The 17,665-nt window shown below is 50.9% G+C and overlaps 1 protein-coding gene across 1 annotated transcript; it reads left to right on the top strand.

Moving 5' to 3' along the window:
* Nucleotides 1-11,624: 11,624 nt before the first annotated feature.
* Nucleotides 11,625-17,086, top strand: LOC311186035 (cytochrome P450 2A13-like; the record flags this gene model as incomplete). The annotated part of the gene is made up of 9 exons (XM_084256922.1): nt 11,625-11,804; nt 12,045-12,207; nt 12,965-13,114; nt 13,285-13,445; nt 14,506-14,682; nt 15,017-15,158; nt 15,605-15,792; nt 16,248-16,389; nt 16,905-17,086. 9 exons carry the CDS (start codon nt 11,625-11,627, stop codon nt 17,084-17,086), a joined length of 1,485 nt encoding a protein of 494 aa, XP_084113048.1.
* Between the last annotated feature and the right edge of the window lie 579 nt (nt 17,087-17,665).

Genomic DNA, 17,665 nt, shown 5'->3' with positions numbered 1-17,665 from the left:
AATTTTTTAACTGGGATCGAATTGGCATCCCATGACATCAGGTAACATCCAATCAGCTAACGGCCTTATATACAATGATTTGGCATTTGTGTAAATGGCAAAATCATCACCACTATTAGTCTAGTGAACACCCATCACCTTCATACAAAATAACTTAACTTCTGAATTACCAATTCTAGTTCTCTTCCTCTGCTCTTGGGGACTGCCACAGAATCAGAAAAGGCACAATTCTAGATTAGGAATAATGATCTTGTCCATAACCCAAGGGCAGCCCTAAGTGTGTTCCCTCAGGCCAGAGCCTTGGGGGCCCTGAAGGACCAGCAGGGAGGTGATGCGAGCTGAGGTCCTTTGTGGTGGACTTTGGGCTGGTTCTTAGGTCCCTTTGGCAGCAAGCTTGCAGCCAGAGGCTACAGTGTGGGGGCGTCTGTTTTCAAGATCCACAGATAAGCTCTTGTTTTTTCCATCCTGAGCTGACAGCTGACTCAGGCACAATGTTTAAGTTCACTGTGGGGGGAGTCATACAACCCCTTCACTGTGTCATCATTACCACAAAATCCCACTAGCATCAAATTTCACCTCTCCTAATGAGTCACACCTTGATATTTAGGGGAAAATATGTATGAACAGAATAAGAAGTTGAGGACTATAGACTTAAAAATTCTGTGTGTGTGTGTGTGTGTGTGTGAGAGAGAGAGAGAGAGAGAGAGAGTGTGTGTGTGTGTGTGTGTGTGTGTGTGTATAGAAGAACTGGGGTACAGGCCAGAGGTGGGGGTGGCAGGTGTGAGAGGATTCACCAGAGACAGAGAGGGGAGCAGAACAGGCAGATGGACTGAAACACACTGCTGTGGGGAGCACTGGGTGAGACAGAAGAGCTCTGCTGCACCATGTGGGTCAGCTACCTCGCCAGGGATCCAACTCAGGCTCTCTTGGTGGACCTTCATGGTGGTAGTCCTGAGGCTTAACCCTTAGGCCAGCAGGAAGACCTTCTAAGCTTAAAATCTTAAAATCATGGACATTTAGAATTTTGTGAGAAGAGATCCTTCTGCACTCACATTTAAGAACCACATTCCCCAGTGGGGACAAATTTCTAGCCCAAAAAAGATTGGCTATTTTTCTACCCATCAATCACAAGGAGGAATAGGGTAGACCCACTGTGGTCCCACCAATCCAAGAATATTTTTAATGATTTATTTTACTTATTTATGCATACAAGAGCTGGGGTATAGGACAGATATGTGGGGGAACAATAAAAGAATTTTTTAAGAAAGGGTCTGACATTAACTGAATGCCTAGTTTACGGGAGGAGAGAAGAGGGTACAGGAAGTGTGGGTGAATCATTACAATGCCAAAACTAACAGGGAAGGGGCTGGCACAAGGGGTTAAGCACAGACAGCACTGTGAAGCTGTCCGCAGCCTCTGAAGCAGGAGTTCCATCCCTGGCCAGCCAGAGAGCTACGTACATGGTGCAGCAGACCTCTCTTGTCTCGGCTGCTGCTCCCCACAGCACTGTATTTCAGTAGATCCGCCTGTTTTGCTCCCCGCTCTGTCTCTGGTGAATCCTCTCACTCCCTGCACCACTGGCCTGTACCCCAGTTCTTGAACGTATAAATACATAAATCTTGAAAAAAAAAAAAACTAACAGGAGGGCCTCCCTAGGTGGCGCAGTGGTTGAGCACTGGGCTGTGAAGGTGCCCTCAGCCTCTGCAGCGCCGTTTTGATCGCTGGCCACCTGCAAGGGTCCCACATGGCGCGCAGACCTCTCCTGCTCCACCTGCTGCTCCTCTCAGCAGTGTATTTCGTCAGTCTGCCTGTTGCGTTAACCACTCTAGCTCTGGTGAATTCTCTCACCTTCCCACGCTTCTGACTGTACTCAGTGCTTATATAAATAAATAAATAAAACTTAAAAAAAAAAAAAAAACTAACAGGAAATTGGACACACATCATCCCAGGTGCAAACACTACCTGCTCTGGCTCCCCAAATAACAAAATAATAAAAAACCAACAACAACCCTGCTGAGTGTCTCTGTTGCTGGGCTTGGGGTTCTAGTTCCATCTTTACCAAAACTGCTGGTATGATCTTAGGACCCTCTGGAAACAGTATTTCAACGACTTTGCTATCAACCAAAAATGGCAACAGGTCCTCCCTGGTGACATAAGAGGTTAATTCTCAGCACTCTGAAGCTTGGGCAGCCACTGCAGCAGGAGTTTGATACCCAGCCTGGGAGCTGACCCACATGGCACAGCAGACTTCCCTTTCTCGCCCGCTGCTCCTCTCTGCAGTGTATTTCAGTCCATCTGCCTGTTCTACTCCCCTCTCTATTTCTGGTGAATCCTCTCACCTTTCCCCCACACATCTGGTCTACATCCCAGCTCTTGTATGCATAAATAAATAAATCTTTTTTAAAAAGGGCATCAGATCACAATCTTGAAACTCTCAGTGGCTACAGGGAAAGTAATAACTAGTAGGCTTTGAGTGCCCCTATTTGCAAAGACTGTTCTGAGTGATTTACACCCTTCTATTTACTTAATTCTTTTTTTTTTTAAGATTTATTTATTTATTTATACAAGCACTGAGTACAGTCAGAAGTGCAGGAGGATGAGAGGATTCACCAGAGCCAGAGCGGGGAACAGAACAGTCAGACTGACGATGTACACTGCTGAGGGGAGCAGCTATACAAGCCACGTGGCACCCTCGCCGGCGGTAGGCAGTCAGGGATCGAACCGGCGCTGCAGAGGCTGCGGGCATCTTCGCAACCCAGCGCTCAACTGCTGCACTACTGGGGAGGTCCTCAATTTACTTAATTCTTATAAAAATATCAAGTATCAGGTACTTCCTTTACAGATGGCAATCTGGCTCCAAAACACATGCTCCTAATCACTTCAGGATGGAATCTGGCACAGGCAATTCTTTGATTCACAAGTCTCATTAATCCAGGCTCCTCTTGCAAGAACCTGTGACACGAGAAGACACACCTGTCCCGCCTTAAAAGCAGTGAACCAAAGGGTCAGACAAAGACAAGCTTCAAAAACCAACAGTAGAAAACTGCCCATAGACCTGAGGCATCCTAAAGTTGGAGCCGGGGGCAGTGGGGAGGGGGGGCGGGGGCCGTGGCGGGGCAGTGGAAGCAGAAGGACCAGAACAGAGCAGGGGAAACAACGGACTAGGGGGAGGACTGCGGATGCTCCGGTGCTGGGAGGGCTATGGTGGCCACACATGGAGAAATCCTGCACTGCCAAATATCAACTAGGATGTAAAAACTGGTACTTCATTAACAAAAAATAATCTTTTTAAAATACCTCAAGTGACATACCAAAAAAATTGAATTAAAATAAAAATACTGAAGCACTGGTACTAACCACCATCAACTATGCCGAGTGCCTCTTTTGTGTCCTTCTGAAGAGCAACACAGAGCAGCCTTTGAGGGAGTGGTTGTTGTTTGGCACAAAGGAATCGTGGACACCAGGGCTAACAAGAGGCAGGTTTAATGCACCGGAGCTGATCAGTGCATTCGTATCCCAAGTCTGTGCCCCGTCTGTATGAATTCAGAAGCTTACATACACTTTCAGTTTCCACAAGGTTCTGGGTAGGTTCGCACTGGCAGCTACACATGGTCAGATAGAACGAGGCTACATGCCAAGAGGTGAGTCAGAAAGTTGCTTACCAAGGGTGAGTAAGGGGTCAGTAATCATTGGACCCCCCAGGTCCATGCCGCCTCATGGCGGTATATGCTCTAAGATTCATGTCAGGGACTGAACTGCATACCAGGGACTGAGCTAAAGGTTGTTACTAACCTGCCCAGGCTGCTTATACCAGGTCGCCAGGCTTCATGATAAGTAGCCCAAACCAGAAGGTAACATATCTGCCTGGTCAATATCAGCAGGGAGAACAAGCACAGATAAATCCAAGCATAATGTTAAAGGAAATAATATTTCTCTTAAGAACAAGCTTCAGCTATAAAGTATTACAACAATCCTCTTGGTTGAATGATTAAAGTTTTCTTCTTGAGAAACTGTTCTCTAATGTTGACATTTGAATGATGATAAGTATGAAATACCCCAGGGGCCTCCCTAGTGGCCTACGGGTTAAATATCAACACTATCACAGCTATGGTCTGGGTTGGATCCCTGGCCAGGGAGCTGACCCACATGGCGCAGCAGACCTCTCGTGTCTCGCCCTCTGCTCCCCTCAGCAGTGTATTTCAGTAGATCCGCCTATTCTGCTCCCTGCTCAGTCTTTGGTGAATCCTCTCACCCTCTGCACCTCTGGCCTCCACCCCAGCTCTTGTACGCATAAATAAATAAATCTTTAAATAAAAAAGATCTTAACAAAAACAAAAAAATAAATGTTTTAAGTCAGATAGTTGAGAAGGGGAGATGATGCCTCACTGAGAATGAAAGAACTAAAACTAAGAATCTGAACGGACCTCATAAAGAGAACACTGGGTGAAGAGAGACACAGAGAAGGCAGACAGTGATGCATTTATACCAAGCAGAAAAGCCTCAAGACTAACCTAGGCAGTGGGAAGCCGAGGTGATGCTTGTGTTGCAGCAGCAGTAATAGGCAGAAGTAAAGCAGGTTTTGAGAACCTGCAGTATTTTCTTGACCTGGGTAGTAATTATGTGGATATATTTGGATTACCAAATTCCACCGAGCTGTACACTGTGACCCATGTAATTCTCCGTATTTATATCACTCTTCAATTAAAATTCAAATGCAAGGAATTCTTTTTGTTTTAATTGACCTATCACAGGTTTCCTGCAGTAAACCGATCACAGGTTTACGATTCAGCGGAATAAGCACACACCTCCTCATGTGGATGTCACCACAAGTAAGGGGGAGATTCCCCACCCACTTACACCCAGACCACTGGGCCCCCTCCTCTCTTTGTTCCTGCCCTACCCTACCCCTCGAGTAGCCTCAATTCTGCAGCTGTATTTCTAGCCGATATTTGCATTTAATTTTGTCAGTTCCTTTGTTCTGTTTCCCTATATTCCACATGAGTGAAATCATCCACTATTTGTCTCTGGCTTACTTCACTTAGCCCCATCCCTTCCAGTTCCTTCCACATTGTAACAAAAGGCAAGAGTGCACCATTTTTATTGGTAGCTGAGTAGTATTCTGTCAAGGAAATGTGCCACATCTTAATCCACTCACCTGTCATTGAGCACTTAGGTTGTTTCCATCACTTGGCAATCATAAATAGTGAAACAGTTCTTAAAGAAAATAAGTATCTTGTTTATAATTCCAAACCAATTGAGAAGAACATAGAGGAATAAAGAAAATGCCTTCAATACAATAGTAGACACCAAACTAAGGGTGACGACAAAAAAGGACGTCGGAAAGTAAAAGGATAAAAATATGATAGAAATAAATCCAATCACACCCGTTTCAAAATAAATGTAAGCAATGAAACTCACAGATTGAAATAAAAATAAACCTCATAGAAGAATCTTTGTATAAGAGATTTACCCAAAACATAAGCTACGGGAAAGCACAAGGCACAAGAACAGAAGAGATACACCAGCTAATGCTAACTAAGAGAAAGGTGCTGTGTCTCTTGTGTAAACCACACTACACTGGTCATCAAGTTTCAGTCGTTTGAACAGAATTTAAAAGAACTCTTTACCAGGTACCAGAGAACTGGGCATAGGGGCTAGAGGGGATTGCTCTGGAAATGTAGGGGACAATTGGACACTAGAACCTACTACTAGTCGCTGCTCCCAGCTCCAGGACATGTTTTCAGCTGAAGCCTGGGCAATGCTGAAAGGAGCAAAAGTCAAGTACCTGAGCCTCTCGGTGGCACAAGGCATTAAGAACAGCACTGTGAAGCTACCCACAGCATGTGCAGCAGGAGTTCGATCCCCAGCTGGCCAGTAAGCTACCCACATGGAGCAGCAGACCTCTCCTGTCTCCCTGCTGCGCCCCTTGACAGTGTATTTCAGTAGATTCACCTGCTCCCCACTCTGTCTCTGATGAATCCTCCCACTGCCCAACCCCACACCTTTGGCCTACACCCCAGTTCTCGTATGCATAAATAAATGAAATAAGGGCCCTCTTCAGCGGCACAGGAGTTTTGAGCGTGCGCTGTGAAGCTGTCCACAGCCCTTTCAGCGCAGTTTGATACCTGGCCGGCCAGGGAGATTCCCACATGCCAAACAGGCCTCTCCTGCCGCCCGCTGCTCCCCTGAGCAGTGTACTTAGGTCCTTCTGCCTGCTCTGCTCCCCGCTCTGGCTCTGGTGAATCCTCTCACCCTCCCGCGCTTCTGACTGTACCCAGTACTTGTATAAATAAATAAATAAATCTTAAAAAATAAATAAATCTCAAAAAACAAAGGATAATTAACTTTAAAAAATAAACAAATAAATATTTTTTTTTTAAAAAGTAACCAAATGAGAATTAGAGCTGCCTTTCATCTCTATCTCCAGCCCATGGTCCTCCCTGTCCTCTCTCACCAGGATGACGACAGAAGCCACTTCTACCTCTCTTGACCTGTAGCTGCATCTCCAATAGACAGAAGAACATTTCTGAAACACAAATATGGTCACTTTGTTCCGCTGCTGAAAATTCTCCGTGCCTCTCCACTGCCTTGGCACAGATTCCAAGCTACCGGCTAGTCTCACCAAACTGGCTCCCCTGCTGGGCAGCCTCATCACTGACCTCTGTGCCCAGCACTCAGCAGCCCTCCCTGGCCTCAGACCTTTCTGTGTGATGATTCCTTTGCCTGGAGCTTGCCCTACCCAAAAATGCTCCCAGTCCCTCACAAGACAAGGCTACTTAGTCCCCGAATGGCTTACCCTGCACCCACAAGCTTGCTTCAGGTGCCATCTCAGGGCTCCAATGCACATTTGTGTCGCTTTCCCGTCCCCATGCCAGCCATGAGGCCCCTGCCTGTGCCCCCCCTCCTTCCATGACGATCTGCCTCTGCCCCATCCCAGTTCTGTGGCCCCTGCCTGCCCCCCACCCCCACCCCACATGGTCCACTCTGAGCTGTCACTGGCCCTTGACTGTTCCATCTCCTCCTCTGGGGTGAGAGCCCCTTGAGGCCAGGGCCCCGCTATCTCGCCTACTCTGCGTCTTCAGCACCCCAGCACGGGCTGGCAGGGAGGAGTGACTGTGAAATTTGCTGAATGGCTTAGGAGGCTGGGGTGACACCGTGGGAAAGAGAACTTTCTGAGAGGATATTTAAATAGCTTCAGTGGGAAGTGACCAACCTCAGAAAGCTCTTGGGCGCACCTGTCCTTCTGAGGCTTTTTCTATTTACCTGACCTTAAAAACTGAGGGAGGTAGATGCCCAGAAAAAGAAGGGAACTACTTGTTTTGAAAAAAAGAAATAGGCCAGGGTCAGGGCACGAGCAGATCTCAGACACTCACGTGCATCCATCACAGCCCAGGTGACTCCCTACACCCGAGAACGCACATGAGAACACCCCCAAGCTCAGATACAGCTCCAGCCATACCTGCACATATGCAGTCACACATCAGGTGGGGCACAGACACACAGCTGGACATCCCTCAACAGGTGTACCCCAAAGCACGCCCTCCCATCACCCACACACAGACCAGCAATTGATTGGGGTGCACTGTGTGCAGGGTGCACACCAGGTGTGCACAAACAGTTGTGCATGCAAAGTCACGTGCAATGACGCACCAACACACGCTCCATGATGTGCCGAGTGAGTGCCCAACAGGTGGGTTCTTGTGTCCCAGCGGCTGCGGAATAATCTCCACACTTGGGGCTGAAGCTCAACAAGCTCAGGTTCCTTGCAAGAGATTCCTGACAGCAGGAGGGGGTCCAAGGGAGGAGCCCAGGTTAGGAAGCTGGGTTTGCTTTTTATAGGGATTCTGGGAACTCTTCACCCATCTCAAAAGTTCCTGGAGGCTTTTTCCTTCTTTGGGGTACTTTTCCTCTGCCCCCTGCCCCTCCACTGCCCTGCTTTGTCTCCTCGCCACCTTCCTCATACCTAGAGGTGTGAGGTGACCACAAGCGCTGTTCTTTCTCTTCACCTCTCTTGTGGTTGCCAGCTCATGCCTTCCAACCCTCTGCCCAGACATGCCAAGGGCCAATCCCAGCACCTGCCTTGGCCCACAAAACCCCTTCCTTCAAAGACAGATGTCATGCACCAATCTCTGCATCACATGGACATGCCGAAACATACATTACAGTCATACGCAGACACCCCAACATCCACCTAGCATGACTCACCTGTACAGATGTGGAAACAAGGAGAAACACAAAAAGACAGCCAGGCGAACCTACTGGACAAAATGACACAAATATCAAGAGGCCCAGCGTGGACAGGGGAAGCCGACTTGCAAGAAAGAGTAAGAAAAAGCAGCAGAAACTAGGGGAGGGAGAGAGCAGTGGGCAAAGTCCTGCGTAGGGCTGCATGCCCATCCAGAACAAGCCCAGGGGCAAAGCCTAACCTACCCTTCTGCAGACACTGCCTAATCCACCATCTTTCCAGGAGGGCATCTAGAAGATCAGCTTCCTGGTCCCGGCCCAGGAGGTGACACTCAACCTTGCTGAGGAAGGAATGGGAGGGAGGTTCTTCTCTCTCTTCCTCCTTTCTCCGAGGAAAAGCTTTCAGAACTTTAGACCAGAGAATGGAAAACCCAGAAGAGAGTATTTGAGAAAGCTTCTTGTCCAGCTCCCTCACGCCACAGATGAAGCAGCAGCATAGCTGACATGAAACACTCACCGCTTCACAGGCATCTAGTGGCTCCACAAAAAGAAACTAAGGTCATAAGGCCCCTTCAGGCTCAGAGAGGTGAATCCAAGGTCACACAACACCGAGGGGGAAGGTCAGGACTCTGACGCATGTCTTAATCTTGCTCCTAACTGGGACTGTTGTCCAGATGGGAAACTGAGGCCCAGGGAGAAGAAAGGATTTTCCTGCGCTCATCACTTACTGCAGAAGCTGCCCCAGGCCCCACAACCCGCACACATTCTGCCTTGGAAGGCAACACCAAGGTCAGAGGCTGACCTCAGTGCAAATCCTAGGGTCATCAACAAAGTTACATTCCACTTGGCCTCTGTCCCCAAGCACTTCTCCCAGGCTTGCCCCCTCGCCCGCTCCCTTGCCCCCCAAACAGCTCATAAACACTCCATGGCCTTCCTGGTGCCAACCTCCCTGAGAAACAAGCTCCCCCAAAGCATTAGCTCATTCTTTTGAACAGCTGAGGCATATTCCACCAAGGACAGACTCCACAATTTCTTAACCCAGTTGTCTGTCATTGGTCACTTAGAATGATTCGGGTCTTGGCTACTGTGAATAAAGCTAGGAACACGGGCATACACATGCTTTTCGAATTAGAGCCTACATGTTCTTTGGTAAATACCTTGTAGCGATGTTGCTGTATCACAGAATATTTCCTTTTTACTTTTTTTAAATGTCTTTCTCTATAGTGTTCTCCATAGAGGTAGCACCAAAACACAAAATACCTGCCTTTTGGAATGAACTGGATTGATCGTAGAGTAATGACAAGAGGTGAAATAAGGGGGCCTCCGTGGTGGCACAAGGTTAAAAACATAGCTATCAAGCTATTGGTAGCCAGTGCAGCTGGAGTTCAACCCCGGGCCAGGGAGCTACCCACATGGTGCAGCAGACCTCTCCTGTCTCGCCCACTACTCCCCTCAGCAGTGAATTTCAGTAGATCTGCCTGTTCTGCTCCCCTCTCTAACTCTGGTGAATCCGCTCTCTCACACACACACCCCTGCCCAGCATATCTGGCCTAAACCACAGTTCTTCTATGTAAAAATAAAAATTTTTAAAAGATTTATTCATTCATTCATTCATTCACTAATACAAGCACTGGGTACAGTCAGAAGCACGGGAGGGTGAGAGAATTCACCAGAGCCAGAGAGGAGAAGAGAACAGGCAGACTGACAAAGTACTCTGTGAGGGGAGCAGTGGGTGGCAGGAGAGGTCTGTGCGCCATGTGGGACCCTTGCCCAGTGGCCGGGGTTCGAACCGGTACTACAGAGGCTGTGGGCAGCTTCGCAACCCAGTGCTCAACCGCTACGCCATCGGGGAGACCTTGTAAAATGAAATTTTTTTAAATCTTTACAAAAACAAAAAGTAGTGACATAAGCCGTTAAGTGAGTCCATTCATTTGTGGGATGTAAATCACCAAACCACACAAATTGGCAAACCCCAGTGAAAATAATTCTCAGACTCTGTGAAAAATACACTGGTTGCCAGAGGGGACAGGACCCGAGAGGAGGGGACAGGAAGGGACTAGGACCTGCCACAAGAGTTTGGTGGCAGGTGAGTGAAGCGTGTGCACGTATACAGAGGTGGGAAAGTGTACCCCAAAGTCACAGAGATGCAAACAACTAAAAAATTAATAAAAATTGAGCAAGAAGAAAATAAACTTCCCCAACTCTACCCCCTGCTTGACAAGGAGCAAGGGAGAAGAGAAGGGGACCCGGCTCGTGGGCTCCCCAGGTGCAGGCTGCTGAAGGGGAGTAAGGGGGTTGTTACAGCCATACCTGCCAGACCTGTGCTAATCCTCCTTTCCTCCTCCTCCCAGCCTAAAACCAACAAACAACTTGCCTCTCTCTACTCTGCCCTCTGCCCTCTGTTTCCCCCACTCCGGACTCACAGCCTCGCCGCCTGATGCCAGTCCCAGAACACCACCCTCACGACCCTTGGCACTTGGCCAAGTTTAGAGGTGGCATGGGGCAGGGTGGTCCAGCGCTTAGAGCCTGCCCAGACCTGGCCAGGGCCAATCCCAGCGCCCACACGGGGTCCATGTCAGACCCTGCTGGGACCAACCTCAGAGGTTAATTATAACCCTTGAGCCAGTTGGCATATTTTTCAGTACCAGATTGGTGGTGTTTATATTTCCCAAGTGCTTCTCAGGCCTTCTGCCAACTGACACCACAAGTTCTCCTTTCCTGTTATGTGGAATGTTCCACTCAATGTTGCCCTGGATTCTGCTCCTTTCCCAACCAGGGATGGGTAGTTCTGGGTTGCCTCTGAAGGGCTGAAAGGACTCTGGCATCAAAAGGCGACAGGTATTGACTCAAAAGCAGATCAAATCCCAGCATCAGGCCTTCAGCGCTTGATCCCACACAGGGCTCCATGGACATTTCTCCTCCCAGGAACCAGACAGCCTACACACAGCAGGACATTCTCACTCCAAGGCCCTCAAAGTCATTCCCTGGAATCTCTCCTTCTAAGGCCTTTAAGCCTACAGCCCTCCCAGCGAAAGCTCCCAAACCTGTAGCTCTCCATCCTGTCTCATTCCACTACCCTTAAATCCACTCTCTGAAACCTCTAAGACTCCAAATCAAAGGTCAGAGGTTTCTGTGTGCAAATAGTTCAAAATCTTCCCTTCTGAAATGTAACCACTGCCCCCCGAGTCCATAGCCCCTGCTGGTCCTTCCTCAGGGTCACAAATTCAGTCTTCAGCCCACTCCTGATCAATCTGCCCTAGGGGCCCCTCTTCCTCCCTTGTTGGCTGTTTCCCAAAGTAGGCAGGGAACCTGCTGTGGGTGTAGCTGGGAGGTGAAATGAGACAATTACATAATCAGGGCCAAAGTCCTCCCTTTCTCCCAGATAATATAAAGGCAGGCGCCCTGGCCATTGCCACCTGACCATCTCACTCAGCGCCACCATGCTGGCCTCAGGGCTGCTGCTGGTGGCGTTGCTGGCCTGCCTGACCATAATGGTCGTGATGTCCGTCTGGAAGCAGAGGAAGCTCTCGGGGAAGTTGCCCCCGGGGCCCACCCCACTGCCCTTCATCGGGAACTACCTGCAGTTAAATACCAAGCAGATGTACAACTCTCTCATGAAGGTGTCATGAGGCGGGGAGATGGGGGGCTGGGAGGACTGTCAGGAAGCTGGGACTTTATGGCAGAGCATTGGCAAGACCCAAACAGAGCCTCGGAAAGGGGAGTTTGGGGGGCTCAGGGTAGAGTCCTAGCTTGGAGAGACCAGCTTTTGGGATGTTCAATTCCTTGTCTGTCCAAAGGTAGGGGAGAGGGGTACAGAGGGGGATACCTCACAGAAACCCCATGCCGTTCACCTCCCTCAGTTCAGAGAGCGTTATGGCCCAGTGTTCACCGTGCACCTGGGAACCCGGAGGATCGTGGTGCTGTGCGGCCATGACGCCGTGAAGGAGGCCCTGGTGGACCAAGCTGAGGAATTCAGCGGACGGGGAGAGCAGGCCACCTTTGACTGGCTCGTCAAAGGCTATGGTGAGGGACCCGCCTGGGCGAGTGTGGTCAGACCCAATAACGGCCTCAGTTTCTCAGCCCTCTTCGAGTTGCTCCCACTCAGGGCGGGCCCGGCTCTACTCTGGTCTCCTCTGTCCCCCTGCTCATGGCTGCCTCGCCTGTGTCCTCCTACCTTGCCCAGGGTTTCTGCATACAGACTCTGGTTCCCCTGTACCTGCAGGAAGCTCACTAGCTTCTGCTTTGGAATCCTGATCCTCTATCTCTGTGTGACTTGTTGGTTTTTCTCCTCCCCAGCTTCTGTGCTTCTCCATGTTTCTCCCTGCCTTGTCTTAGAAACAGGCATCATTTCTGCCTGGAAATCCCCAGAGCTCCACTCGCCACCTCTGATCTTTCCCTCTCTTCACACCTCTCTGTGTGCATCTGACCTGGCACTCCTGGGTCTGTTCTCCCAACTTCTCTCCCTCCCTCGCTCCCTCTCTAGACACACCAAACTGCTCCTCCTCTCTCCTCCCTCCTTCCTACTAGACTCATCTTTCTCTCCCCACTCGCCTTCCCTACCTTTCTATCTCCTTCCCCCTAACTCTTCCAACCCCCTCATCTTCACCTCCTCTTCCCTCACCCTTCGTCCCCATGCATGAGCCTTTCTCTCAGAATCCCTCTGACCCACGCCCTCCGTCTCTGCTCACCTCCCTCCACATCCCTGAGCCGGCCTCCTGGGCGCCCTCTGCGGCCCACGCTGCCCTTCCTGCCCTCAATGCTGCTGCCCTGCTGCCCACAGGCGTGGCATTCAGCAATGGCGATCGTGCCAAGCAGCTGAGGCGCTTCTCCATCGCCACACTGCGGGACTTTGGCCTGGGCAAGCGCGGCATCGAGGAACGCATCCAGGAGGAGGCTGGCTACCTCATTGAGGGTCTCCGGGAAACAAAAGGTGAGCAGGGGGCCCAGGACTTGGAGGAGAAAAATGCCCTGAGCAAGCGTGCACTGGGGAGCAGGGGAGACACCCGGCGCTGGGGAGGCTGGTTAGTCCCTTGGGTGCTCTCCAGCAGTTCCACGACCCACATCAGACCGACATCCCTGTCTCTCCCGGATCCACTGCAGGCGCCTTCATTGATCCAACCTTCTACCTGAGCCGAAGTGTCTCCAATGTTATCAGCTCCATTGTGTTCGGGGACCGCTTCGACTATGAGGACAAAGAGTTCCTGTCATTGCTGCGTATGATATCAGGAAGCTTACAGTTCACAGCAACCTCCACCGGGCAGGTAACCCATGCCAGCCTGAGGCTCTACCATGCCCAGGCCATAACCTGCCAGCACTCCTGCAAGGGGAGCCAAGTGTCCCAGATCCCCACCCTGCTCCAGTCAGGGTTCCTACAAAGCAGCCCCCAGCGCAGCCAACACCTGGTCTCCTAGGACACCTGGATGGCTCAACAGGTGCCTTCACTGCCTCCCCCACAAGCAAAATCAGAATCTGATGTCACCACCCTTGTCTACAAGCAACCTAGAGTTCCTGTCCCACTCACCTTAATATCTAACAGGTGCTCTCTGTTACATTTCTCACCTGAATTCCTTAACATCTCAGCAGGTGACCACTTCCTGAATATGTGAACCCCTGGTGCTACAACATCCATCCCACCAAAATTATTTAATAGCCACAGAAACATCTCACGCCAGTCCCTGGACTTACTGAACAAATACCCCTCCCCCGCCCCCTTAAACACCTGGACATCTGGGCAGTACCCCAGCCAAGACTCCCAAGCGCACACACTTCTAGATAGATTGTTCTCCAAATACCCAAATAAGTATTCCAAGCCCTTTTAAACCCTACAGAGATGCCCTTAGGAACCCCATTGTATGACAGATTTCTCCCCCATTTGTACAAATGACCACCAGCTTCACTTTAATAACTGAACCACTTTATTTAGCCCCCCAATCAAGATCCCCTAAAATCTAGATAGTTGCCTTCGGCTGAGCACCCCAAAGCCTAAACCTATGTCACCCCTCGTCAAACCAGGTCCACCCAAGTCAGGTGTCAACCCCAACCTCCCCAGGCTATCCAAACTCCTACCTGTGGGCTCCATTAAGCCTCACCAAAATATCTGGAAACTGTATATGTCTCAAATCATCCCACCTAACTTCCTGGTCAGGGGCGCACCACTTGACTTGGGAAAAAAGAGGTAACTATTCCCAACCAGGCTCACATAAACACTAAACACCGGGACAGGTGCCTTCACAACAGCGCCTTCCTTGCCCAAGGGCAGGTCCCACTCCCTGCAGGTCCTGCCCAGTGACAGCGCCCGCCCCCTCCTCTCTCCACCCCCAGCTCTATGAGATGTTCTCCTCCGTGATGAAGCACCTGCCAGGGCCCCAGCAACAGGCCTTTAAGGAGCTGCAGGGGCTGGAGGACTTCGTAGCCAAGAAGGTGGAGTGCAACCTGCGCACGTTGGACCCCAACTCCCCGCGGGACTTCATCGACTCCTTCCTCATCCGCATGAAGGAGGTACATCCCAGGGCCAGAGCCTGCTGGGAGGGCCAAGCCAGGCAGGGGACAGTCAGGCTGGGGGTGAGGACAGACAGATGCCCCAAGAGAGTCAGCCCCTATCACAAACAACGACATCAAAAAAGGAGAAACTGACAAGAAAGGGACAAATACTCAGCATTGCAAAGAGTGTGGGAAGAGCACTTTGGTCAGAGCCAGCAGCCTGGGCACTAGCCTGAGACTGGTAGAAATAAGGTCCCTCTCCCACCTGTGCCTGGATCAGGAGGGGGGTGCCCAAAAAAACTCCATGAGAGCATAGGGAGTGGGATCAGCCTGAAGCCATCTCTCCCTGCAGGAAGAGAAGAACCCCAACACCGAGTTCTTTATGAAGAACCTGGTGCTGACCACCCTGAACCTCTTCTTCGGGGGCACCGAGTCAGTCAGCACCACCCTCCGCTACGGCTTCCTACTGCTCATGAAGCACCCAGATGTGGAGGGTAAGGCTGGGGGGGCAGGCAAGGAAGTGGGGGCCACAGACCCAAGTTTGTTGAGTCCACTGCAATGACCCCCCTCTGCCTCTCGTGACCTGGAGCCTCCCACCTGCCCTGCTAGACAGAGATGGGTAAAGTCCAGCTGACAGGCAACAGCCCGGGCTCACTGGCTCTTCAATACTGACAATATCTGAAGGGACTGACAAACAGCTGCTGTTCAGGGCCCATCCAGTGCCCACTCTGCCCTCATGGAGACCGCCCCCCACACACACCTCCCAGATTCAGGCATGGCCAAGAGAAAAGGAACACGAGCCCACCATGCACATGGCCAAACGTTGCTTTCAACGTCACTCACAGATCATGCATGCCATGACCAGGGTGTACATATCTGGATTATCCTTTGTACCCTGAGGACTCCTCGTTACCTAAACATACTCTGTCCCCTCCCTCAGCCAAGATCCATGAGGAGATAGACAGGGTGATTGGCAAGAACCGTCAGCCCAAGTATGAGGACCGAGCCAAGATGCCCTTCACGGAGGCAGTGATCCATGAGATCCAAAGAGTCGCAGACATCGTCCCCATGGGCCTGGCTCACAGAGTCACCAAGGACACCAAGTTCAGGGACTTCATCCTCCCCAAGGTGCTGCCCTGCCCAGCCCAGAGGGACCTCCCACCTGCCCCTGTGACCAGACCCCTTTCCCCTCAGAAATTTCCCAGGTCCTGTCCTACCCCCCTCAAACTAAGACTTCCCCAACCATCATGTCCCTTCAGCCTTGCTGCTCACAGCCCCTTGAATATGTATCGCCCCAGTTTCCCCCAAACATCCTGTCTTGGGGAAATGAACCTTCATATACCCCCAGTGTCTCGGCTTCTGACACACCAACTACATATCCTGGGAGACACAGGACCCAAACTTCCCGTCTCAGGGACATGAATGTTATGGCCCTCAAAACTCCTCCCTCGCAGCCCCCCAACTCCCATGCCTCCCATTTCTCTTCATCATTCACATTCCCCACAGCCCTCCCGTGTTTTCAGCACACACATTCCCCACTCCACCTTATCAGAGCTCTTCCTCCTCCTTCCCCTCCCCACCAGGGCACAGAAGTGTTCCCTATGCTGGGTTCCGTGCTGAGAGACCCCAAGTTCTTCTGCAAACCCCGAGAGTTCTACCCCCAACACTTCCTGGATGAGCGGGGGCAGTTTAGGAAGAGTGATGCTTTCGTGCCCTTCTCCATCGGTAAGACCCCTCAGCAGCTGCCCTGGCTCCTCTCACCACAGGGCCTCCTCCTCCCGGACCCCTTCTCTGAGGGGTACCCTGCTATGTTCCTCCACCTATCTACCTTGAAGCCATCCTGCTGCAGCCCCTTAACCACCAAGTACTGAGCCACAGGAAAGGCGGGGGCAGTAGTACCCACTTCACAGATGGGACAATTAAGGCTCAGGGAGTCACAGATTTGTCCAAGGTCACTGAAAGTCTTCAGATCCTTAAGATGGAGAGGACAGCACAGCAGCCACATTTTAATGTGTGTTGAGGGGGAGGAGGAAATGCGGGATTTAAAGTTCCACTACTACATCCTCATGACTCACCCCCACCTCGTGTGCATGGGAACGGAGGCTCAGAACGCATTCTCTGAAAGCCTCTCAGCCGGATACTCCAGTCCCTCCTGCCTGAGAGGATGCAGCTAGATATGGGAGTGGGCCAGCTGCAGCGCCACAGGTCTCATCTCGGGCCCTCCTGCCTCTCCTCCTCAGGAAAGCGATACTGTTTCGGAGAAAGCCTGGCTAGAATGGAGCTCTTCCTCTACCTCACCACCATCTTGCAGAACTTCCGCTTCCAGTTCCCGCGGCCACCCCAGGACATTGACGTGTCCCCCCAACACGTGGGCTTTGCCACCATCCCAAGAACCTACACCATGAGCTTCCAGCCTTGCTAATGGAGGGCTTTGCCCTGGCAGCACTGGTGGGAGGGGCCGCGGGTGGGCGGCATTTTGTGGGCGGGCCTGGGCACGGCTAGTGGGAGGGCAGGGCTAAGTCAAGGTGGGCTGGGGGAGGAAGGGGCAGGTGCCTGGCAGGCCTAGGAGAAACAGCAGGCTCTGTCCGTTCACCTTGCTGGAAAGTCCTCTTCCCAGATGGGATGGGAGAAAGGGAAACTTTACAGTATACGGTGAAGAAGAAAATATGTAACAGACATTACTTATTGAACACATACTCTGTGTCAGCCCTACGCCAAAGCATTACGCTTACTCCATTAATGCTCACAGACCTGGGCAGCTGTGTTCATGCCACTTTGCAGGGACAAAGCTGAGGCTCTGGAAGTGTAAGTCTCTATCTGAAGTTCCCCCAGATCACAAGTGACTGCTGAGCAAAGATGTGAACACAGATTAGCCTAAGGAGGTCTTACATAACAAATCCTCAAAAGGTAGCCATTTCTCCAGTTAAAAAGAAAATTTCAGGGCCTCCCTGGTGGTGCAATGGGTTAAGTCTCAGCAGTAAGAAGCTATCTGCACCAGGGA

Source organism: Talpa europaea (assembly GCF_964194135.1).
Source record: "Talpa europaea genome assembly, chromosome: 16".
In the NCBI taxonomy this organism is placed as follows: Eukaryota; Metazoa; Chordata; class Mammalia; order Eulipotyphla; family Talpidae; genus Talpa; species Talpa europaea.
The sequence above is the reverse complement of the archived record's forward strand: the minus strand, read 5'-3'. Positions and strand labels throughout refer to the sequence as shown.